This window comes from Perca fluviatilis, chromosome 11 (assembly GCF_010015445.1).
Source record: "Perca fluviatilis chromosome 11, GENO_Pfluv_1.0, whole genome shotgun sequence".
Taxonomy (NCBI): domain Eukaryota; kingdom Metazoa; phylum Chordata; class Actinopteri; order Perciformes; family Percidae; genus Perca; species Perca fluviatilis.
Window position 1 is genome coordinate 16,176,659 of NC_053122.1, and position 25,305 is coordinate 16,201,963.

Below are 25,305 nucleotides of genomic sequence, written 5' to 3' on the forward strand. Positions count from 1 at the left end.
TGGGTCCTTGTATTATTTATGCTCCAAAAATCCTGAATGCTACACTTCCTATAATTTCCACCAGGAACATTTTTTCATTTGCCAGGTAAATGCTCACGTCTGACAGGACGCACACACCTCCATTTTTTTTTTCATTTTTTTACCAAGCTTTGTGTAAAGTTGTCTAGCCCTGACCGCATCATCATACTCCTCATGAAGTCAACTGATCTTCACGTGTAAAATCGGTGGACTTTGTCCCTTTTTTTTTTTTAAACAATAACTGTTTATGGAAAATGTTGAGTAATTTTCCATCAATCGACTTACAGATGAACATACTCTTTGTTTCAACACGTATCATGATAATTAATAGATTACCTTTTTTTTTTTTTTTTGTTGGTCTCCACCCTTAGACGGTGTGATGATCCAGATCACAGCTGAGACCATGGACTGTCTACGCCAAGCCCTGAGGGACATGAAGGACTTCAGCATCACGTGCGGTAAAGCGGACCAGGAGGAGAACCAGGAGCTCGTCCACGTCCAATGGACGGAGGACGACCACAACTTCAACAAGGGGTGAGACGGGAGAGTGGGAGGAGAGTGGGGGAGATGAGATGCATTTATCTCATGGACAGTTGAACTGATAGCTTCCCAACCGCTGCTTTTACTACTTTGCTATGAAAACTCATAATGCATGCTTGAGGAAGCCCTCTGGAGGAAAATCTTAGCCGGGTGGAATGATGTGGTTTGACGTGGCTTTGAGCTACAGACCAATGCAATCAATTTTACAGCAGTCTTGATAAGATCTGCACATTTAAATGTGACTTTTCACAATTGGCTATAATTGAGGCCTTTCAGCAGATACTATATCCCTTCATTATATGCACAGTAGCTGCTTTAACCCCTATGTCACTAGATAAAACAAGAAGCAAACTGCAAAACACAAAAAGCAGCACAAGAACATATAGAACAAATACAAAAATCACCAGTAAAAGACACAAATAAAACATAATTTTTTATTTAGAGTTTATTTAAATATTTTTGTTGCAGGAGGCCCCCTAATCCATCATATCACTTTGTTTTACCTGTTTGGACATTTTCCATATTCAATATTTTTTTTTTTTATCGACAAACTTAACTTAAAAAGTCTTTTTGTGCTCTTGTGTAGAGGGGGGAAAAAAAAATAATCAAAATGAAAGTTGGCCCGATTCCAGCCACAGTCTCATGATCCCCAACCGAGCAGCTGGCTAAAGGAAATCTCCCACCCAGATTTTAAAACTTGTCTTGTTCCTCACTTTTACTTCCGCTTTACACATATTAGTTTGCTCTGTTTCTAAATCCTCGGTCAACTCTGTTTAATGACACGCTGTTGTTTTGTGTGTTGTGGTTATTCAGCATCATCAGTCCGATCGATGGGAAGTCCATGGAGTCAATCACCAGCGTCAAGATCTTTCATGGCTCGGAGTTTAAAGCCAACGGCAAAGTCATCCGCTGGACAGAGGTACAATACAGCTGACACTATAACATTTATTCATTCATTTGTAACTAAACAGTGAAGCCGCTGGTTTGAATGCCTGGTCTCTTTTTAACGGAGACCAAATTAAATTCTGATACAGTACCATAGTAACTACGGTGCAAGGATTTATTCGCCAACAACACAGGGTCAGGGACTGTGTATTGTACTGACATGATGTCACATAATTGATGTGCAAACCTGTCTACTGCAGCTTTAAGACCTTGTTTCTTTCATGTTCCTTAGCTGTTGGGGAAAAAAAGGCTTTACGGTTTGTTTATCCAAAAAAGTTCTTTTTCTGCTCGGCCATTCCACTTCTTTGTCACAGTCAAATATGAAATAAATCTAGTCAACTCTTGACTTAGAGTATGTAAGGTAGGACTGGGCAATATATCGATTTATATATCGATATCGTGATAAAAGATTGGATATCGTCTTAGATTTTGAATATCTTATCGTAATATGGCATAAGTGTTGTCTTTCCCTGTTTTTAAAGGCTGCAGTACAGTAAAGTGATATCATTTTCTGAATTTACCAGACTAGGTTCTAGCTGTTTTAGTATTTGCCTTTACCCACTTAGTCATTATATCCACGTTACTGATGATTATTTATAAAAAGAAATTCTCATTGTGTAAATATTTTGTGAAAGCACCAATAGTCAACCCTACAGTATTGATATTGAGGTGTTTGATCCAAAATATCGTGATATTTGGTTTTCTCTATATCGCCCAGCTCTAATGTAAGGTTACATTAGCATGGTGTACATTACACACTCGGTGTGTGTGTGTGTGTGTTTTATGTGTGTGTTTTATGTGTTAAAAAGCACACCCAAACATTGTTTCTTTTCCTCAGGTGTTTTTCCTCCAGAGTGAAGATCAACCCAACGGTCTGAGCGACCCGGCCGACCACAGCCGGCTGACGGAGAACGTGGCGAGAGCTTTCTGCATGGCGCTCTGTCCGCACCTGAAGCTGCTGAAGGAGGACGGCATGGCCAAACTGGGACTAAGGGTTACCCTGGACTCGGACCAGGTGGGGGCGGTTCAGATGAAACGGAGGCATTATTGCAAGCACACAAACTTGATCTATAGCACTTAAAACAAACCGTGTTTGCAGGTGAAAGCAAAGAAAAATGGAGAGACGGGGGACAATAATGTGTTTGTTTCAGCGATCTGTAAATGAACTATTTTAGTTTTTTATGCAGGTACACTGCTGTCTGAAAGATTTAAGAGACCAAATCTACTGAATCTAGATGTTTCCCTGTACGCTGACCGCAGTGAGGATCCAGTCTAACCTGTCCTCATCGTTACAGGTGGGTTACCTGGCGGGAAGTAACGGCCAGCCTCTCCTGCCTCAGTACCTGAGCGACCTGGACAGCGCTCTGATCCCCGTCATCCACGGCGGGGCGTGTCAGCTGAGCGAGGGCCCGGTGGTCATGGAGCTGGTCTTCTACATCCTGGAGATCATCTCCTAGGAGTCTTCGGCGCTTCACCTCGAAAACATCTTTTTACTTTTCTGACGCCATCTCACGGGCCGGGTCCTCCATCGTCTCCCTTCGACCGTTTGCACTTCAAAAGAGCCCGAGAACTGTGGCGTGCCAGGCGGGGTAGCACTCCTCAAGTCAAACCTATGCATCCAGAGGCGGCCGGGGCCTGAGGAAGCTCCGAGCAGGATCATCGGGCCGTGTGCTGCGTACCTGAAGCTCACCCGACCGCTACTCCTGATCTCTGGTGGTCATCCGAGGTGCTCCGAGCAGGAAATGAACACCAGAGATCATACTGTCTGACCCCAGTGTAGTGTTACAGTGCCTATAAAAAGTGTTTTACCCCCAACATTAATTCAAAGTAGATTTGATTGAAGACCCTCTCTACTGATCTCTACAAAGTCCTAATGAATTAATTATAAATATAAAACACAAAATACATGTTTAAACAAGTATTTACCCCCTTTAATAGGGAACACCTAAATCATTACACACCACCGTGAGCCCGTAATATATACAGCAGTATGTATCTATTATGAATTTTTTTTTTTTTTTTTTTTTATTGTTACGCTCTTACAACACGCTGAACTAAATTACCCTCGTAATAGTTTGATTCCATTTTTTGGAAAAAAACAATCAAACTTTCAGGGATGGTAAATACTTTCCATAGGTATTGTACGTAGCTCACCCGTCACTCCAATGTCCCTGTGGCACCCGGGGGTCCTGGAGCACTCTGGGCTGTGTAGCACGGACGCTCTAAAACAAGGGAGACTCCTATCCATCGCTGACAAGTCCAGACTATTCCTCTGAACGTTACGTCTACAAATCATTAGATGAGGAGTTGGAGGTTGTGTCTGTGTGGTGATTTTATTTTTTTTTTATTTTTTTTTGCACCATGGTGCTCAGTGCCTACAGCAATTCATCAAGTGAAAAAAACAAAGAAAAAAAAACCCATTTAGTTTCACCTCTTTAAGCTTTACTCATCAATCACCAGATGCTTGACTTCATGGATAAATCCGTTAACCTGTTGTACATATTGTTTTGTAGGCGTAACAACCTCTCCATTCTAACTGTGCATCTGTAGCCTCCAGAGATCCCAGTGGAAGACAGTATTACTGACGTTACCGTCATGGACTCCTCTGACTGACGCTCTGTGAAATAAGATTACATAAAGCCCTTTTTGTCCTACAGTAGACAGCTGATTTAAAAAAAAAAAAAAAAAAAAAAGGTTCCAATGCTTTATTGATAAACTCAATCTGTACATAAAGCTGAAGAGGGGAAATCAGTTTTTAAATCTCATTCATCAACTCAAGCTTCTACATAATCAGCACTTGTTGTTCGTCCTGCAGTGGTTGGTTGGAAAAAGCCACTCAAGTTATTTAAAAGAGAATAACTGTTGAAGACGTAAAGATATATAATATATCTTTATTAAATTGCAGAAGCAGTGCACTGGATTCTAAGCCATTAATAGGAGAGTGAAAGCGAGCGTCTGGGTTGCCGCTGTGTCCTCAAAGACATTTTTTTTGTTTTGTTTTTTTCTCTCCCAATGTCAGAAAAGTTCAGCGTTTGTAAAGATCTGGGGTTCCTGCAGAAACAGGAGTTTGCTTGACCTGAAGCTGAATGTATTTCATTTAACATTTTCTGCAACTGATTATCCTCCCACAGCCCCGAAATCATGAACATCCTGCTCCAGACTTTTAAAAAACATTTTTTTTTTTTTTAGTCCTGCGTAGGAACCCTGCAGATCGCTGATCTGTCGTCTTCAGAAGGCCTCAACTGTTTGTGCATCTATAAACAGATCGCTGCTGCAGCTCATCTCTTTCTGCTCTGGATTGTGCTCTCCTTTTAGTAACATGGACCTGGGAAAAAATATAAGAATGTATTCCTCCTGTTTCTGTTCAAATCTGCAAAATGTGTGTTTTGTTTCTGGCTAGACTAATCACCAAAAACCACCCTGTCATGTCCAAATGCTCTGTACAGTAATCATTCTGCATTATGGCAACTTCTCCATCTTTTATCATGCTAATATAAAAACCAGAAGGGGCTACACAAAAAAAAGTACTGTTAATACAGTACGAGAGGTTTTGTTAAAAGCATTTTGCCGGAGATAAACGATCTCGTCATCACAAGTGAGAATCAGACAATCACGTGAAAATCTGCAGACGAGCCGACGCTTCGGCGAGTTTAAATTAGACCCGTAGCTGTCCTGTATTCGTTCATTACGCAATTTGAAGTATTTTAGAAGCTACTGTAGCAAAGTAATGTTAGTGAAGCCGATTAAATGTTCAGTAAAGACTGAATGAGAGGTCAAAGGTCACCAGTTCTGGGTTTATTACTGTGATCCAACCAGAGTTGGTGTATCTCAATCACTGTGTCTTCACTATGTGACGTTGAGCAGCAGCCGCCGCCACCGCCGCCGGCAGTTCTGTTTTTATAAATTAGCATTAATGAAGAGGAGACATGAGGATTTATTTTTTATTTTTTGGACCTGTTTTCTGTTACGTTTGATTTGGGCGTTATCTGACGTGTGCAATATGTCCTAAATCCAAAAGAAAAAGGTGCAATTTGTTTGACTTAAAAAGTAGCAATTTTTTTGTATTCAGTTGTAAGATGTTACTATCCAAACTTAATACACTGCATGCAAACAAGCTTGAAACGGTGAAGAGAGCAAATCAACTTTGCATTTTAACAGTTATCTTCTAGTTTATGGATGAAACTTAAAACAAAAATCATTCAGTTCTGACATTGACTTGGTTTTGTTTAAATAAGTTTTTTTTATTTTAAATAAACAGTCAATTGTTTGAAAAGCCAAAAACCCTGTAGATCTTTTTTTTTTTTTCCCTTTACACTACAAATGTCAGAAGTGGTCTTTATCAAAAAAACTGTAGTATATGTAAAATAAAAACTTATAGAAAATGAAAATGAGTGCTTTAGTATTTGTTTAGATTCTTCAAAAGTTACATTCTCAAATACATTTTTTTTTTTTTTTACTAAGAAAGCAACATTAGAAAAATACTTGACAGAGCAAAATGAAAACAAGATTTTTAATTTGGTACATTTTTAAGCAGGGTAGGCAAATTCAATTAAAAACAAAATCTAGCCTTAATTCTGTTTTTAGTGATTACTATTTTGTAAATATTAACATCCTCAATCTTTGTAAACAAGTATGTTTTAACAGAAAATAAAGTGATGGGTATTAATTATGTAGGCCTATGTTCATAGTGAATTTAACCTTGCATTGATTCATGTTTTCCTAAAAAGAAACGGGAATGAAATGTGACCACAGTAACATTTGGCAACTAAATAACGTTAGACAGTTTGGAGGTAAACCTGTTGGAAAATGGTACTTATGTAGTTGGCTCAGTAGGTTTGTTATGGCTTCTTGTCTAGCATTTATTAGAATGCTGCTGAAATTACCAAAAAAACATTTACTCTTAACAGAAACAGGTCTTTTCAGAAACAATGTTCAATCTTAATCAAACCAACAGTGTTCATTTAGGACTAAATCTTCAGTAGAAAGTTGCTCCAATAAAACTACTTAGATGGGACTTTGTTTATGAAAAGACATTAACTGACAAAGCTAACAATGATGTAACAATCTCACCATTAAGGTCCATTTAGCTTTAGATCAGCAGATGTGGTTGATGTTCAAATGTCCACCACTGAAAGAACTTCTTGTCCGTATTACCCTAAAGCTGAGATAGAAAGTTCATTATTTTCCTTAAACTATTTTTTTGAGTTGCATTTTCAAAGGTCAAAAATCTACTTTCAATCATTAATTATTTCAAATGTTATTTTTAAATCTTTGAGCAGCACAAAACAAATTCAATCTGCATGGGTTCATATCGCAACGGGTAAGTAACCACTTAAAACAGTTAAAATAAGTACTCATCCGAACATCCGGGGTCTGATGCATTGTTAAAAAAAAAGCAACACGCATAGGAATAGTCTCACATTTGGGGAAAATACACTTATTTTATTTTCTTTCTTGTCGAGAGTCTGAGGAAAAGATCTTTCACCAATCTCTTGTGTGTTAAGTATTGTGCAAGAGTCAGGAGGTGATTAGTCTATATCCACGACGTTCAACTTTCGGGATTGCTCCAGTGACGCTGGAAATTCTGCTGGATGCACCTCTTTTTGGCTGATGTCCGTTACCTTCTGCTTTCTTTGCATTGGGATTTTAAACTCCGGGAATTTTTGAGGACTATGCTTAACTGCTCCTCAGATCTCTGCAGGGACAGCTAGCTAGACTATCTGTCCAATCAGAGTTTTCTGTTGCACGACTAAAACAACCTTAACCGAAACCAGTTCCTTCCCGAGGCTATTTTGCGGGCGGCTCCGTACGGAGCTTATGGCCGCCCAAGATGATTGTGATTGGTTTAAAGAAATGCCAATAAACCAGAGCACGTCTTTCTCCCATCCAGGAATGCTGTGTGGAGTAGCCAGACCCTCCTTCGCAGTGCTGTGGAGGAAGGTCTGGCAATACGAGACTAGGAGGTGATAAGCTTAATTCAGCATAAAGACTGGAAGCAGGGTGAAACGGCTAGCTTGGCTCTGTCCAAACTTTAAACTAATACACCTGGCAGCACCTCTAAAGTCCTCACTAATCGGAGTCTTGTTAATTTGTGAAATTTAGAGGGGCTGGCAGGTGTATTATTTAACTTTGGAGGGCGCTAGGCTAGCCGTTTGACCCCTCTTTCTTGTATTTATGCTAAGCTAATTGTGTCCTGGCTCTAGCTTCATTTTTAACACAAACACAAGAGTGGCATCAATCTTCTTATCGGACTCTCTGCGGGAAAGAACATAAATACACTTTTCCAAAAGGTCAAACTATTCCTTTAACTAAAATATCTACAGGAAACTAACTAAGTTCAGTCATCCAGTCATGATTACTTAAAATGACCTTTTAACCAGCTTATCATGGTTAATGGATGTCTGCTTTAAGAAAAAAAAAAAATCATGTTTAGCTTTTTAGACATAAGCAATTGAAGATCAGCCAAACTCAGCTCAGTTGTGATTTTGCACAGATTTGTATTATTGAGTGTAAACAAGACAAATATAAATCTAACACACCTAAAGCCACAGAAAAGTGAGTGTGCAGTTTAGTGATCACAGGTCGAGGACTTGCTAATCAAAGTGAAAGGTGCCAAAAAGGGAGTGTGGTCTTCCAAATAAATATATAATCGTACCATAGTATACAGTATCATCATTTCTTGGCTTACTCCTTTAAAACATCTATGAGAGTTGCTGCGCCTGCCTGCATTCTCACACTTAAAACTAAACTGATGAATTGTGTGGGGAAAAATAATAAAAAATAGTCCTGTCATACATTAAACTTCTCGTGTCGTAACAGATTTGGCAGCTAACTGGCGATTTCAAATATGCAGGATTTTACAGCAACAGTGATTACTTTGGTATTAGTGCATAGGTGCAGTTCTAGATACCAGAGCTGTAATAATATGAAGAATATGAACACATCTTTGATATATTAACTGAAGTCACGTTGGGCAGCAGGATCAGTTTAGCTCGACCCTTGAGCCCCTTAGCAGAGGAAACGCTGCCTGCTGTCCTCCAGGAGATGGAGTGATACACGAGGAGACTTTTTGGAAAACTGTAATCTTTGCCTGAATAGTTTTCTCTGATTTAAGGAGGTTTCCCCTTGTTGCAAGTCTGCCCTGGTGCATCACAAGTATTTGTCCATCAGCTGGTGTCAGACTGAAGACGGAGGGCTCCCTGTCTGCTCCTGGTGGACCGCAGTGTGGAAGGGAGCTCTTGTGTCTTGCAAATGTGCAAAAGTTTTACCAAGTCAAAGACCCGTGTAGTTAAGTCCACTCTGAACAACAGACCGTCCTCATCACATCCCAAACTCCATCCTCCTCCGAGTGTTGTTGATTGAGTGCCTTTAATCTGCTAGACAAAGAAGTTGATCAAATACACACAAGCACGTGAACGCCTACATTTAAAAGAACAGTTAGACATTTTGGAAAATAACTTCTTGTCATGCTTGCCAAGAGTTAGATGAGACCGTCAACACCACTCACATACGGCAATAGAAAACTGTAGCCGGACGCGCTTAGCTTAGCTTAGCTTAGCACAAAGACTGGAAACCGGGGAAACAGCTAGCCTAGCTCTGCCTACCAGCTCCTCTAAAGCGCACTAATTAACAGGTTATATTTTGTTTGTTTGTTTGTTTGTTTGTTTGTTTGTTTGTTTGTGTGTGTGTGTGTGTGTGTGTGTTCATTTTTACAAAAACCAAAAAGGTAACTGCTCCCAGCTGAGAAATAGTCGGGTACTTTGTATTTAACATCGAGACATGAGAGTGGCGTCTACCCTCTCAACTCTCAGCATTAATAAAGAGATTTCCTTTTTCAAACAAAAAAGAATTACCTTTATGTTGTGAATCATCTTTAATCTTGCAGCAGCATCTAAACAAGAACCTTGGAGATGAAAAGAACCCAACATCAGACATTTTTACACTATCTCAGGTTTGTCTTTTGAGGTGCAATGCTGCAAAAATATAAACACGGTATATTTGATGTAACCTGTGACCGGTCGATCACCAGCCAGCGCTCGGTGCTCTTCTGCATGTCCTGTCCGCTCAGAGGCTCCCGCAGGCGGATCTTCACTTCAACACGCCCTCCTGTGGCCTTACGGCCGTCCATCACCTGATAACAGAGACCACAAGGTCTAAGTTACTATTGATCAGTCAGTGAACATCTTAGATAAAAGACCACTATGCCTCCATCTCTCTCGATCAGCTTTGTTTTGTGGCCTTGGTGTTGTTTCAATCTAACTCACCTCTACGATCTCCCTGATTTCACTCTGGGACTCCAGTTTTTCCAGCTTTACGAGGGCCGTCCCGATCGGCTTGTCGCTCCGCAAGAAACCGCTGTGAATTTAAAAAAAGAAAACAACCACGTTGACTTTCATCTGTTAACTTCTCAGTATTTGGAGATACTTTGCTAACCAATGTGGACATAAAACTAAACTCAGCGAACCACACCAGATACTGAGGGCTACTTTTGACTTGGACCCCCCCCCCCCTTTGTTTAGGGACACATTATTCCATTTCTGTTAGTCACATGTCTGTGATAATTGTTCAGTTTATGTCTTAGTTGTTAAATCTTTTATTGTTCATACAAATATTTGTATATGTTAAGTTTGCTTAAAACATAGAAGCAGTTGAAAGTGACAGGACGTTTCTTTTTTTGCCGAGTATAGAAGTAATCTTCCAAACGTTCCACTTTGAGCAGGGGGAGCAGGGGGAGCAGGGGGAGCAGCTGGCGGTGACTCACCCTTTGTGCAGCAGCTCCAGTTTGAGGCCTTTAGACGTCACCACCCTCCTGAAGCCGCGGTGGTTACGGTTGATTGACAGGGTAAAGCTCTGGTTATATTCTGGTTTAAAAGAGATCTCAGATGAAGAGATGCAGCCTTCTGAGACTTTACACATGAAGTATTACAGACACACAAACAATTGCTACAGTTTGATTTTGCATCATTCTATCCAAAACTCTAATTCATTTGTTCAAAAACATCTATTTTGTAAACAAAATCTACAGTATAAGGTGACTCAAGATCCATTTTTACCTACAATGGACTGTAAATTATTGTTTTATTATAACTGTGTGCACACATCTATGAACCATCCATATTTAGTTTTATGTATTATTATTATTATTATTATTATTATTAGTATATACATTACTTAAAAAATGAACATTAACACATTCTTTATTCAATACTTTGCATATTATTTTCTCTTAGCTTAAAAACACTGTACAGGTCTTTTTTATATATTTATTGTAAATTTAAATTTTTTATATAGGATTTTCACCTTGACTCTTCCCATTTTGTACTGCAACTGCTGCATAGCAATTTCCCTCAGGGTTAATTTCTTTTGATTGTATCTAAGAATATTGAATGGTCTCCAGCATAATAATATATTTGGAAAGAAATGTCACTGCAGATCTACTGCTATAGAAACATGCTCATTGTTGATACAAATATTTGACACCCAAATCTACAGCGATGTTGTTCATGTCTCACCCGGGGAGTTAGTGTTCTTGATGACAGCCGTTTTGTGTTTCTGCGGCTGCTCCTGGTGGCAACCAAACAAAAACCAACACTTTAAAGGAGAAAAACGTCACCTGTTCACATCCTCCCAGCAGCCTGGGGTTAACGGTGAAAAATGAAAACGAGCTGTAGTTTGAGTCCGTTACCGTGCTGGGGTAAGGGAAGTCGAACTTGACGTATGCATCCAGATCATTTGTTTGGATTCCTGAGGGAGAAAGAGAAAGTAGATTGCAAAGCATCAACCGGTATATACCTTTTTATTATTTTACATTTGTTTACGTTTGATTGTTTAGTTTTTGGTTATTGACTAAAAAGGCCATAATGACAAACACTTTTTGTTTTTTGAAGAGATTTTCAGTGGAATTTTAAACTGAGAACAAGACCAAATCCAACACAGTAAATAACTAGACTTATTGATAAGATTTCAAGTAAGTTTTCACCAGAATAACAGCAAAGCAAGAAACCATAATTTTAAGGTTTTCTTAAACTGAATTGAAGCTGTAAAACACCACTTTTTAGTGTCTTTAGAACCATTTCTTCCAGTATGTATGTGTCTATGTGGACCTGCTGTACTGGTAGATGAAGATGTTTGTTCTTACCACTCGGAGCAGGAAGATTCATCCCTTTGACGATGATAACGACCATGTCAGTGCTGCTCAGGTCTGGAAATATCCTGAAAGGGAAGGAAAGACAGAGAGAGGTACTGTATTAATTCAACAATTAATCTAGCTGTAGGTTTATTACATAACCCTTTTCCACCAAGGCAGAGCTGGTGCTGGTTCGGAGCCAGAGCCTAGTTTCAAATCGGTTCTTTGTTTTTCAACCACCAAAGCACCACCTCTGAACCAGTAAAAGTGGTTCTTAAGTAGCACCAAATCATTGCTGGGCCAGCGGCTGGGGGCGGGGTTACCGTGACCAACAAGACGAACAGAAACTTGTGACCGCTATTTTTGAATTAGCAGATAAACACGATGAACGCAATTAAACAAAAACAGCAGTGGTCAGAGGAGGAAACAAGCTGCTTTCTTGCACTATAAAGGCGAGCCGCGCGAACACGTTGGATCTGCCGAGTTTGGATGCCGATGTAGGTCCGCAAAGCCATGAACATCAATAGCAAAGCAACGTCCGCCATTGTTGATGGTGTGTTTGTGTTTTGACCTGGCTCTGTGCTGGCTCTTTAGCCTGTGGAAAAGCAAACCGGTTCTTTGGAGGCTCGTCAGTCGAACCAACTTGTTTTGTGTTGTTTAAGGTACCAGTCAGATGATGAAATACTTCTCTGGTTTCTGACTTTGAGAGAGAGTAGCTCATATTCACAAATATTGATTGTACTTTCCTGGATTTTGAAAGAACATAATGGAATTCTTAATTTAGGTAGTTTTCCCATTTAAATATATAACTGCAGTTTAATCTTGCCCACCTGACAGTTTGAAACGACCTCTCCTCAAAGTGATGTTTAGGAGGAGGAAGACTTCTCGACTGAGCCAGCTTCAGGACCTCCAGACTCTTCTTACAACTCTCCGCCATCTTCTCAAACCTGGAGCACACACACACACGCACACACACACACACACACACACACACACACACACACACACACACACACACACACACACACACACACACACACACACACACACACACACACACACACACACACACACACACACACACACACACACACACACACACACACACACACACACACAGGAGGAGGAAAGATCGTTTGTGAGACATCAGCCAACTCTACATGGTTGTTACCTTTAGAACATCATGCTGTTGCTGTTTACTGTGTATAATAAGATTTAAATAATGTTCAGTCAAATCAAATATATAATATGAAACATTTGGGTTTTTTGACAAAATAAACAATCTGATAAAATCACTTTGGGATCTGGTAAAAGATTTTGGTAAATTCTTTTTGTTACATTTAACAGACTGGACAATGGTATCATTTTAGAAAAATGTATAATCCATTTAACCCAAATAGATAAACAGACTTATTGCTGACAGTTGTTAGCTGCAGCCCCAGTCCAGCATTATAACAGAGTTTGGAGTTGGTATGTAAACTGTTGTGACACAAGAAGCTTACTTTGTGGTTTCTGTGACGTTCCCCAGATGTGTGAACTGCTTGGAGTGAGTCATACATTTCTAAAAAAAATAAAAATAAGGAGCAACAATAAGACAAGGAAAATGTTTGTCTTTACAGCAAGAACAAGAACCATGCAGAGCAACCAGACTGGGAAAAGAAAACCTTTTTTGGCGTCGGAATTCATTTGGAAACTTATATACTGTAACAAATACATCAGAGAGCTGAAAATGTTGGATTCTGGAGCGATGGGAGTTCTGAACACGAATAAGTCGACTAAGGTATTACTAAATATAATATATATATAATATAATCCATATCTTATTACTAGGAGTGACCCCGAATAGTCGAATACTCTAAGCTTCAATCGAAGGAGCCTAATTCGACTGTCAATCTCACAGTTGAATCTTCTCAGATGCGTAAAGTCCCAGTTCAGACCAAAGATTCGTCACGAGACGAGTTGAAACTTGCAACTCCTTGCAACGCGCCAGTCGGCGACGCTCTGAAACCTGCCAGTTCACACCAATGCGGCGAGACGGTGTATCATCTTCATAGGAACAACTCTTTGTACTTCTGTTCTAACTTCAGACTTTCAGGCTTTTTTGTAGCTGGATATATCATTTGTTGCATCTATATGAATGTGGATAACGTTAATGATAGTGAGATGCTGCAGTTGCATTTCTAGTGGTGTCGCATTGCCAGACCTTCCTCCACAACGCTGCGGAGGAGGAGGGTCTGGCAAGTCCACACAGCATACTGGGATGGGAGAAAAACATGCTGTGGTTTATTGGCATATTGGCATTTCTTTAAACCAATCATAATCCTCATTGCCTCGGGAAGGAACTTGTTTTGATGGAACATGCACATTCAAAAGTTGCTTACGTCGTGCAACAGAAAACTTAGATTGGACAGATAGTCTAGCTAGCTGTCTGGATTTACCCTGCAGAGATCTGAGGAGCAGTTAACCATAGTCCTCATAAATCAACCAGAGTTTAAAATTACAACACAAAGAAAGCGGAAGAAAACGGACAGCCGGCTTTCCCAGCAGCACTGGAGCAATCCTGGAAGTGGAACGTCGTGCATATAGACTACATTTCTAGTGATGAAACTCCAAAAACAACGTTTTATTTCTCTGATTCGTGGCTTTGTTCTAACGCTGCTCGCTCTCTTCAGTCACTCTCTAGCTTGCTCGACCACATTACCGTGCTTGCAGGCGCCCGTTGAGCCTCCGTCTCAAACTCTGCCATTTCAACCAGTTGACAGTTTGTAACATAGAAATAAAATGCATTTTTGATCATTTTATTTCTATAGTTTGAAGCTGACTTTGCTGTTGGCTGTTGAAACAGGTGACGTCCCTTCAAACACAAGGCTCTAGCAACTTGACCGGCTGAGTCGCAGACGACACCATCAGCTGGCTGAGACGGGCCGGTTCAGTTTTAGACCGCTGAAACTTTTCCCTGCAATGTTCTAAAATGGTTTTGTTTCGTCTCGTCGTGAATCTTTGGTCTGAAATGGGATTTTATGAAACAAGGATCATGCCATTTTGGCTCTATGGGGGTGCTCAATGTCAAATTTTACATAGAACTACCTGTTTTCTCCCAGAAGTTAATATACAGCCTATTAGGATGTCAATATCAACATATTGCAGTAAATAAAAATGTGAAAAGAAAGAAGCTTTTAATCAATCTTTTTAAAGTGCGTGAATAAATCCAAACGCCCCATGACCCCATGATCCGTGACCGATGGTTTACCTCGTACTGCTCTTTTAGGATCTTGGCCAGTTGTGTGTAAAGCTGCTCTGCTTTCTCTGAGATCTGCACGTCACTGTGATGAACCAGGATGAAGTCGTCGTCTTCGTCACCAGGGGGCGACGGCACCTACAGGTGACAGAACAGAGAGGGTCAGCCGCAGCGGGATGTTCACATCACATATAAAAACGGGTGTATTTTGAGGAATAGGAGCACTAATAATACCCTCATGAATAAATAAAAACTGAGCAAATCGTAATCTAATTTCTTTTACTTTCAAAATGATTATGTGACATTTTAACAACTTAACCAAAAACAAGTAATTACTTCAGAGACCAATTTCTACTGTGTGCCCCCTACTTATATCCAAATCAATTTCCTGTCGCTGAATAAGGTATTTCTAACACCAAGCTGGGTTTTTGGTGAATCACACTAAGGATTCAGTAGCAGAGTAAATCTCCCGTCTGCTCACTGTGCTGATGTCCACAGCCTTGCCGCTGCGTGCTGCCTCGATCAGGGGCTCGAAGCCCTTGGCGGTGCGGAGGAAAATCTTGGCCTGCTCCATGTCGTTCTTCTGCTTTGCCTGCAGAGCTGCCTTCATGTACATCTTCTTCCTGCCCTCCAGAAACTCCAGCTGCTGACCCGCTGGAGTACGAAGAAAGACAGAAAGTTGACTGATTGTAAACAACTAGATGTAGTTTTCAGTGGTGATAAATGCATCCAAATAAGAGCATTTGTAGCATGGCTTACGGAGGAAGGTGGAAGGACCTGTATGTGGAAGAGTTGTTTTTCTTCTTGTCTGGATGGTATCTGTTACGTTAATAGTATTAGGGCTAATGATTAAAAAAAACAAATGATTGTTTTTTATTAACAATTAATCTGACAATTTCAATCTGCTTGTTTTGTAAAATAAGCAAAAACAGTGTCAAAACATTAGATATTCAATTTACTGTAACATTGTCATCTTTGAGAAGCTGAAACCAGAGAATACTAGTTTTTTTTGCTTAAAAAAAATATTATGAATTAATTTAATCATAATAGTTGCCATTTAATTCTCACTCGACTAATTGATTAAATGACTAATGCAACTCTAATTGGTATCGTTGTTTATGTCCATTTCTCATTTTAATTTCGGTCGTGTTTGTTGGTGTGCAAATATCTTCTGCTTCAAAAGAGGCTGAACTGTGTCCGGTGTTTTGGAGAACAGGTTTCCTTTCGGGGACTGACCTGTTGGTGAGAGTCCTTCCCTGGCAGCGGTTCTGTCAGGTGAAACTGACGGAGTTCTTTTCCGGTCTTGCCCTGCAGTGGAGAAATCTAACATGGGCTTCTTCGGCTCTTCTGGAACAGCAGGCTTAGACTACAACAAACATAAAACACTGGATCAACGATTTATCAACAAAAAACAAATCAAAAAAATTATAATGTGCTGCTGATAGCCAACCTCCTCCTCCTTCTCCTCATCTTCTTCTTCATCTGCTATTTGGGAAGCATCAGTGGAGGCAAGCTTATTGGCTGCCTCCAGAGCAGCAACGAATCCCTGCTCCGCTCCTGACGCCTTCTGGCCCGGGATTGGAGGAAAACCTGAAAAATAAAAGCAAATTCATCACTCTGGCTGGCATTACGGTTCTTAAACGCTAGATGTTTGTACTAGAAGCACAAAAGCATGTGTCGTGGCACTGGCACAGAGACTGACGCACAGCTTTAATAGTGATACAGTACACAGTAACACCCCAGGACTACAGAACCAGAAACCCAATTCAAATCCAATTTTACGGTGCTAAATGTGACTTGGAAATTACACTGCCAGCTCAACAACATGACTGAAAAAAAGAAACTCACCAGGGGGAACCGGTAGCTCCTCAAAGTTGACCGCTTTGCCTGCTTTGTGAGCTCGGATGGCACTCTGGTATTGCTGCAGGAGGAGAGATGATAAATATTTTTTACAATGCTGCTGTAACAGGGTAAACGAAAAGAAGATTTGTTGCTGTGAAGTGCTAGAAGTCCAGTGTTTTTAGGAATAGAGACTATCATGTAGAAAAAGACCAAGCCTGACAAACAGTTTTGGCAGCAGAGTTCTGTAAAGGTAAGACATCAGAAAAAGAGTCTCTCCTTGTACCTTGGCGATACGGTCATGCATTCGGGCCTTGCGGTCATCTCCACCAGCTTTAGCCTGATTGGACGCCTCCGCATACTTGGCTCTTCTCTGCTCGAGAGCCTCCAGCACGTCTTTGGGAGCTGCTGGGGCTGATGGGAAAGCAGTGGACAACAATGTTTACAAAGTTTGTCAATATGTGTTTTTTTTGTTTTGAGATGTTACCTCAAAGCTAAATCCACGCTGTCGGGCTGTACTTAGGGACATCAGGGGTTTAAAGGTGCTTTAGGTAGTATTGTGAAGAATTAATGCATGTGCATGAGCAGTGATTGACACCCCTCCTGGCCATGATTGATGCATCTGAACAGGGAGCTGTGGATTTTTGCAAATCGCACTACAGGCTGTAGGTGGTGCCAGAGGAGCCGGATTCTTTTTTAAATGACATGCTTCATGTAGTTCTACTCGAACATAGGGTAAAGCAAATATGACAGAAAGTTAGTTTTATAAGTCTTACCTACTGCATCTTTAAGCTAAATGCTAACATGCGCACAATGACAATGCTTACATGCTGATGTTAGCAGGTATAACATTTACCATGTTCACCATCTTAGTTTAGCATATTAGGATGCCAACATTTGCTTATTAGCACTAAACACAACATAGAGCTGAGGCGGATGTGAATGTTGATAGTTTTGCAAGAATTTTGTCATAAAAGTATTGGACAAATTAAGATTTTGACCAGATGACGACGCCAAATGAAATGTCAGGGGATCACCAAAGATGGTAGAATTAATCCTCTAGAGACCCTGCATATCTGTAGCTATCTCCATGGAAATCCATCCTGTAGTTGTTGAGATATTTCAGTCTGGATCAAAGTGGTCGCCCGAAATGCACTACCATTCCTCGAGTCATTGCACTTGCGGGGCAACTAAAAATACTGCTAAGAAATATCAATCAGAAAAACTTGAGATAAGCCGACTTAACTGTAAGATTGGGTATTGTTTCAAATGTTTCAATAACTGTACCTGATGCATGGCAGATACCAAAATTATATATATATATTTTAACATTTTTTGTTGAGCATCAAACATCAAACATCTTCTACAAAAACCTTTTTTCATTTAATAAAATAAGCTAAACCTCTCAAATGCATCAGTGCTGTCTTTACGCAATTAGCTGTACAAGACGTTTTCCAAACAAAAATACGAAAAATACGAAGAATACGTAAATAAGACTAAGAATTTGACTCAGAACTGTGGAAGTTATTTGGTTGGTAGTCAAAAAGTAGCAATGTTCGATTCCCTTATACTGATGTGTGACAGAAGAATATAGCCAAAGACTGTACACATTAGTCTGCTGGTTTTCATCTTTCTTTTAAGAAAACGTGTTTTGTCATCCAGTTTTCTATTTCCCTTTTACATTGATCCATTCCTTCAGTGACATGCAGCATTAGTTTGACTGTGTTATTTCTATTCACCCATCAGCCATGTAATATTTAGGTGAATGTATTGTTGTTTTTATTCCAAACAGTCTCTGTAGGCATGCTTATACATAACAGTGATGTGCACAACACAAGCAGTGTGTGTTCTTCTCTATATAAAGTCATATCTACTGTTAAGTGAAATAAGGGGGAAAAAACTGCATGACTGGTCAAAAATAAACATATGCCACAGCAACAATTCAAGCACATACATACAGTTACTAATGTAGAATATTACTACCTGGAGCTGCTGTAACCAGTTGGGTGACTTCTATGTTTTGCCCAGAGGAAGGTTCTTTCACTGGAGCAGAGCCTCCTTCTGTACACAATAAAACAAGGTAAACGGAAACATACAGAAGCAGATACAACAGGTTTCTGTCCAGAAATTTTTTTTACTTTTTGCTGAATATACTTCATGGTGAAGCTACTGATTAAACATTTCCTTATTTACATTCCCTCCCTGGAAGATCCTTGTGACCTCTGTCGGCTTTCTAGACTGATTTCTTCACATGTCTGGAACATGTAATCCAGGGCTTGTGTTAAGAACTACTAAACTTAACTAAACATTGCAAATAGGTATTGTTCTGCAGTTTTCCAACATGTTGCTTCTGTTGTTATTAAGGATTGATCATAATTCACCTGCAAATTAGATCTATGTTTTTTTTTTATCATTTATTTCTAATCAATTCACATCAGTGTTTTATATTAGTTTTTGTTTTATTATTTTAGGATTACTTAAAGTATGATGGAAGCCAAATCAGTATGCCTCTTGAAATCATCTCAAAACCCATTTGTTGGCTTATTTTTAATTTTTTAATTTTTATTTATTTTTTGCGCTTATATTTCCCCCTTTAACTTTTATTCCTCCTGTATATCACCTTGGAACTTCTGTTTTTAAAAGAGCTGTATAAATGAAGTTGGCTTGGTTGTGTGTTATACTCTTCTTTCACATAATACCAGTGTTCCTCACCCTGTCCTGGAGATGGAGGAAGACCACTCAGGTCGACTGCTTGTCCTTTCTCCAACGCCTCAATCACCGCATCGAACCTCTGCATCAAAATGTACAACAAACCCAAACTCTGTCAAACATAATGATGGTCTTTGTCTTCTTCCAAATTGTTGGCATGTTTCACATACTTGGGAGGGAAATCCTGCAGCCAGAATATGCAGCAAAAGGCTCAGACAGACTGCACTAATAGTGATGTGTAACTGTATGTTAGCAGTTTAACTTTACACATTGAAATATAAAGATTTCTGACACATAAAAACATCTAAATTGGTTTAGTTTCATAACTGATGTCTGGAATATAAAAATATTTACTTTAGCAATAATCCTGCAAAGCATCAGGTTAAAACAGTGTGTTCATTGTCACAAATGCAGCTGCTGCTACAGTCCTACAGCAGAAACTTGCTTAGCAAAAACTGTTTGCTTCCAGTTGCAGCAGATAGATAGATAGATAGATAGATAGATAGAATAATATAAAATAATATATATTATTTATTAAATCTTCAATCATTAAGAATTGCATTATACTTGTTGCGTGCATAGGTTTTATAAAAAGCATTGAAACTAATTTATTTAGCACAAAATAAATAGTTTTTTTTATTTGAAATTTCAAAAACATAAAAAAGGACAAGGCGGTTGTCTACTGGTCATCTATTTCCCCAACAGAGTAATTCCCTGACACCATGTTATTTACTAAGAATAAAATGCTAGCTCACAACAGAGAAATCCTATTTTAGGATATTCAAATTTATACAAAACACTGTATACATTCATATGTAATTTATAAAACACTGCTGATAAACATTTCTGTACAGAAGACACAATCTTGCCTTTAAACAAATCCATTAGGGTTGTAGTCTCTTTACTCACCTTACTGGTCTTGAAGTAAAGTGTAGCTTGCTCAGCATCTCCCTGCTTCTTGGCTCTCAGTGCTGCCATCTTGTATTCTTTCTGCCTCTCCAAAAGCAACGTCTTGGTTGCCTTGTTCACTGCGGATTCACGAGGACAGAATAGCAGAACAATTACCACAATGAAAGCCCTCATTCATCCCATATTGAGAAGCTGACAGCATGTAAGTGCACTGTGTGGAAAGTGTGCGGGAATACAGAATGGGAAATCAAATTTAAAGTATTAAAATAAAAGTTAACTTGTGGATTATTTAAACCAATGCACCAATATTTAACCAAGTGGTCTCAAATTTAGGGCCAAACAATAAATCCACAATCCCAGAAGTCTAGCTATTTATCCTAAGCATGAGCCTGCATTAGTTACTGTTGCTAGATCAGAAAACCTTGGTAAACATCTACACACCTTTTGATACCTTGTTTCAGTCTTTGGAAAAGGAATGAAAACAACACTATCTAAGAGACCAAATGTCACGGTTAACTAATCCATGATGCAAAATTTTGGCCATTTTTAAAGTGTCTTTGTAGTTTTTAACTTATAGTGTAAACACGGACCATCTGTCAGACTGGTCTGAGGCCGGTCTGCAGGTTCCTTTGTCTGCTCCTGTGGAGATGGGACAGTGCTCAGAGGCGGCAGACTGGCGGAGGACGACTGCTCCTCCTCACTGCTGGGGGTGAGGATCTCTGGTACAGCAGGTGGCGGTGGCATCGTGGCCTCCGCCTCCCCCTGCTGATCTGAAGGAGTGGGTTCAGAAGAAGAGGGTACAGGGGGAGGAGGTCGATGGGGAACAGCAGGATTAGAGGCAGAACTCGGAGCTCCAGTGGCAACAGGCGTAGGGATCTCTGCCTCGTTCACAGGTCTCCCTTTTTTAACAGCAGCTAACATTGTCTCCAGAGTCTGTAGAGAGCAACATTAACAATCAGTCAGTCTTTAATGCGTAATGAAGGAAGCATCACAGCAGTCCAGTAATTCCAGGCACTAAATATATACTGTGAAATGAGAAAACAAGTAAATATCTTAAACTATGAGAACAGATTTTAAAAAATGACAAACAACATGCTGTCTTCCTTTATGGAGCTGAACTGTGTGATCAGACACATGAATACCAAAAGATTGTTGTTTCTACGAATCTGTAGTTGTAGTTATAGTTGTAGTAGTTGTTGTAGTAGTTGTAGTAGATGTAGTAGTAGTTGTTGTTGTTGTTGTTGTTATTGTTGTTGTTGTTACGCATATATCTTGTCATTAGGCAGTATTTAACTTACCTTCAGGCCACGATCGTATCTCCTGGCTTTGGAGGTATCCCCTGCAGTTTTAGCGTTTTGTAAGGCCGTCTTATACATGATAATTCTCTCCTCCAGGGTGTGTTGGAGGCTGCCGGGAGCTGCTGAGGAGACCTTTACTTCCTGCTGCTTCACCAAAACAACAGGCAGGTACTGTAAATTATTATCTGAAAACAGCTGGTTTGTTAGGTCAAGAACTTACTCAGAACTGTGTGTTGAGAAAGTATTTGCCAAAGATAAATAATAGGAGGAAATTGCTATTTCTACACATCTATATCTCATCTTTATTTACTCATTAAAAATTCTAGGCACACAAGTATTCAAAGCATTTTCAGTAGACCAAAACACAGGTGGGATAAGTAAAGAAATGTAAAGACTCACAAGAAAGAGTGGAAAATTTATGTCTCAAGTGAATCTATTCTACCAGTGATGTTAAAGATGGATACAATTATTGTATGGAGATACAGAGGTAAAAAAATAAGAAAAATCTGAGGTGATTTAAGATCAAAATAGGCAGCTAATTTTGTCAACCAGCAGAAGGCCAAATATGTCTGCCCATTCCGGTTACCGGCAACTGCTAAAATGTTGACACAAGGCTGGCAGTGAGCAACGTGTATTGTACCTGCGTCAGTGGGGACTTTGGTTTTTCAGCTTGAGGAGATTCAGCAGTGGGGGAGGATGTGGGGGAAACAGATACAGCATCCTCAGCTTCCCCTTCACCCACCACTTCCTGTAGCTCTGCCTGATGGGGTAAAATACAGCAACTGATCAACAGCCAACTTTGATTGTTCATATGCAGGGCTGGATTTTAGAAGTGCAGAATGTGAGACAAGTTTTCCATAAGGTAAAACATGCAGTTGTTTGACAAATGAAAGTTATGCCAACCAAAATGTGCAGATGTAATGAAGGCCCTACAAATAAATAAATCCCTGGCTAAAAAGATGCAAGGTATTAGGATAAGTCTATATTTGTTACAGAACTGACAAACTTCTTCTTCTGTATGACATAAATTACGACCCACTAAATTCAAAGATAAAGTCGGATATACATAGATGGAATGTCATTCCCTTTTTAGGTTTAAGCTCCCAGATTGAATCAATCAGGATGAATATTCTCCCATGGATGCTATATCTCTTTCAGTGTCTGCCAGTCAAAATAACATCTAAGCAGTTCTTAGAATGGGACAGACTGATAGCGAGGTACTTGTGGCAAGGGGGAAAGGCCAGAATTAAATTTAAGACACTGCAATTAAGAAAAGAAAAGGGTGGAATGGGCCTTCCCTGCTTACATGACTACTACCATGCAGCCCAACTGAGACCTTCAGTCTGCCTGTTTTCACCAACATATACTGCAGCATGGAAGGAAATAGAAAGCACGATGGTAATGGGAGTTCCAATAACAGCCCTACTAAGTGATAACAAATTACAAGGAGAACAGGAAATCCCTGACAACTCTCTAGCAGGCAGCTTTCTGAAATCCTGGCAGACAATAGTCAAAATTTGCAGATTAGGGGAGGCATCTAAAATTATTTGATGGTGTGTCTATGATTCAGATTTTGCACCAAATAGAATTGATGACAGATTTAAGACATGGATCTCAAAAGGTTTGACTACCTACTAATCATTTGTCAGCAAAGGGGCATTTCAAAGTTTTGAAACATCACAAAAAGATCATGGACTGGGAAAAGATTTTTTTTAGGTACCTGCAAGTGAGACATTATTACAACAAAACTCTTAAAGGGGTCTTGGGAACAGGTGAATCAGGGTTCATGGAGATATTTTTATCATTAACAAAACCCAAATCAGGCAACAAAATAATTTCCAAATTATATAACTCCATACAATTAAGTACTATACTGGTGTAGCAACCATTTAATTAATGTAAAACTTGACATTACAGGCTCCCAATGAGTGTGCAAAGGCAACAAGACTTTTAAACAATGTGGCAGATGGCCAAAAGGCCCACAAGCAATAAAGTTTTCATTTTGATGTCTCTTACTGTTTGTTGGATGATTGCATTTGGTTTGTACAGCTACTTGAATTAATTTCAGTGTAAAATGTGTCTGGTAAATGGACTACTATGTCCAGGTTCTTGAAATCTAAGCAGCCACAAACCCTGGCATAAAATCAGAGCTAAATATACAGCAACACCAACCAGTAGATCTTCATCGTCCTCCAGGTTACTGTCATCCTCATCCTCATCCTCATCTCTCATACACTCGTCAGCCATTCTTGCGATGTCTTCCATGGGCAGGGGGCCTACGACACAAACAGGATGTCATGTATCCAACTGGGTTTGTATTTGAGATCATCAACACATATTACATGATAATGTAGTAATAATATAAATGTCAACAGTGTCTACATATCTACCATCTATCTACCAATATGATCTATCAGATGGTAATGACATGTTTATTTTTTAATGGTTACTGTCCTGCCCAGTACAATTCTTAGTGGCGATTGTTAAATAAACAACTTTAAGGGAACTTATCATTATCAGATTTTGTATACTCTCAAATACCAATATAGGTAACGACATAAAAAATCCAGTATCGTCAGGCTATAGTACTGACTCCAGGCATGGGGACAACACAGCTTCACATACAAGTGAAAAGCTGCACTGCACTCACTTTTCCCCTTCTGCTTGGCTCTTCCTCCAGCAGCAGCAGCTCTATTTCCAGTGATAGCAGCAAGTTCATCCTCCAAGTCCGGGTCGTCCAGATTCCCCTCCATACCCATAATCATCTCCTCAGGGTCCAGGTCTACAAACAGACCCATCTGAAACCAGGAAGTAAGAGATTAACTTCACCCTTTGACAGCTTTTGTCAAGAGAACACGTTACAATAAACATCTTTGCTTGCAGCGTTCATCAGTGTTGTTGTTGTTGTTGGTACCTGCTTGGCTGCAGCTGCGCCCTGGCCTCTCGGCTGCGGTGCTCTCTTCTTTTTACCAAACATGTTGTTGTTGTTGTTGTTGTTGTGGCTTGTTGTTTAACAAGCCCCTGAGCGACACTCCAGCGATCCCAACTACAAACACACACAATACACACGATACACATACAATAATCTGTTTCCTGTTGTGTAATGTCATCGGTCTGCTCGCAGTAGTTAAAGTCATGTGAGTGGTTGTCAGGTGGCTCCAAACAGACAACGAGCTGCCAACTGACGCTTATGTTAGCCGAGCAGCTAGCTGTTAGCTAACCATGTTTGTCGCCTCAAATTCAAAAAGTTTGTTCATGAGAAAGAAGGCGACTGTTAGTGTCACTCTAAGCAAACACTTGGGAGAGTTTTATCCAGCTTTGAAAGCGTGAGGGTATTTACCTGCTCGTTCAACACTCCATCAGGTAGTTCTGTTCAGTTTCATTTCTGTGGTTTGACATGGTAATGGATTTGTTTGAGTACGCATGCGCAAAGCGAGGGAGCGTCCAAGGATCATTTTAAAGGTGCAGCCGCGTGCATCCCTGACTCCCGGTGAATTTTATTTAATTCAATGCAAAAAGAAATCCGTTAAGTAAGTAAGAAATATATCTAACGGTGTAATGAGTTCCATCGTTCTGGTTTGAACTTTTACAGTCATCTCATGATTCAAGTTTTATTGTCATCTGCATAGGAAACACAAGTCTATACAATAATTCCAATCCTGTACCAAGGCACACGTAAAAAA

The 25,305-nt window shown here is 39.8% G+C and overlaps 2 protein-coding genes across 7 annotated transcripts in view; one reads left to right on the forward strand and one right to left on the reverse strand.

The window, feature by feature from the left end:
- zfyve9a (zinc finger, FYVE domain containing 9a) overlaps positions 1-4,196 on the forward strand; it is a 29,650-nt gene extending 25,454 nt beyond the window's left edge. For both annotated transcript variants that reach the window (XM_039815022.1, XM_039815023.1), the window contains exons 16-19: positions 390-552; positions 1,372-1,477; positions 2,342-2,518; positions 2,799-4,196. In XM_039815022.1, the coding sequence (XP_039670956.1) occupies positions 390-552; positions 1,372-1,477; positions 2,342-2,518; positions 2,799-2,960 (608 nt within the window). In that variant the 3' untranslated portion in view covers positions 2,961-4,196. The remainder of the gene's footprint in view (positions 1-389; positions 553-1,371; positions 1,478-2,341; positions 2,519-2,798) is intronic.
- Positions 4,197-5,995: 1,799 nt separating this feature from the next.
- cc2d1b (coiled-coil and C2 domain containing 1B) lies at positions 5,996-25,040 on the reverse strand. Of its 5 annotated transcripts, none has more exons than XR_005640638.1 (25): positions 24,963-25,040; positions 24,537-24,668; positions 24,273-24,420; positions 23,795-23,898; positions 22,263-22,382; positions 21,623-21,769; positions 20,915-21,257; positions 20,325-20,443; positions 19,419-19,497; positions 18,690-18,767; positions 16,993-17,120; positions 16,716-16,788; positions 16,318-16,457; positions 16,104-16,233; positions 15,349-15,521; positions 14,880-15,005; positions 13,132-13,190; positions 12,460-12,576; positions 11,642-11,715; positions 11,189-11,247; positions 11,016-11,067; positions 10,265-10,364; positions 9,768-9,858; positions 9,357-9,634; positions 5,996-8,876 (listed from the first exon to the last, which is right to left on the reverse strand). XR_005640638.1 is itself a non-coding variant. In XM_039815024.1 (25 exons), exons 1-24 carry the CDS (start codon positions 24,597-24,599, stop codon positions 9,395-9,397), a joined length of 2,658 nt encoding a protein of 885 aa, XP_039670958.1. In that variant the 3' UTR covers positions 5,996-8,876; positions 9,357-9,394. The 5 variants fall into 5 exon arrangements, 2 of the variants coding, with proteins under 2 accessions (XP_039670958.1, XP_039670960.1); XM_039815024.1 differs by lacking the exon at positions 24,963-25,040 and having other exon boundaries at positions 9,357-9,406; positions 9,512-9,634; positions 24,537-24,599; XM_039815026.1 differs by lacking the exon at positions 24,963-25,040 and having other exon boundaries at positions 5,996-8,879; positions 9,357-9,406; positions 9,512-9,634; positions 24,537-24,599.
- Positions 25,041-25,305: the final 265 nt, after the last annotated feature.

What these genes read in the sequence shown, in the direction of transcription:
- cc2d1b (XM_039815024.1), bottom strand. Translation starts at nt 24,599, where the DNA reads ATGTTTGGTAAAAAGAAGAGAGCACCGCAGCCGAGAGGCCAGGGCGCA. An exon ending in AACGTCACAGAAACCACAAA is followed by an intron (nt 12,577 to 13,131) that starts GTAAGCTTCTTG and finishes TGTGTGCTCCAG; the next exon opens with GTTTGAGAAGATGGCGGAGA. An exon ending in GAATCTTCCTGCTCCGAGTG is followed by an intron (nt 11,248 to 11,641) that starts GTAAGAACAAAC and finishes TTTCTCCCTCAG; the next exon opens with GAATCCAAACAAATGATCTG.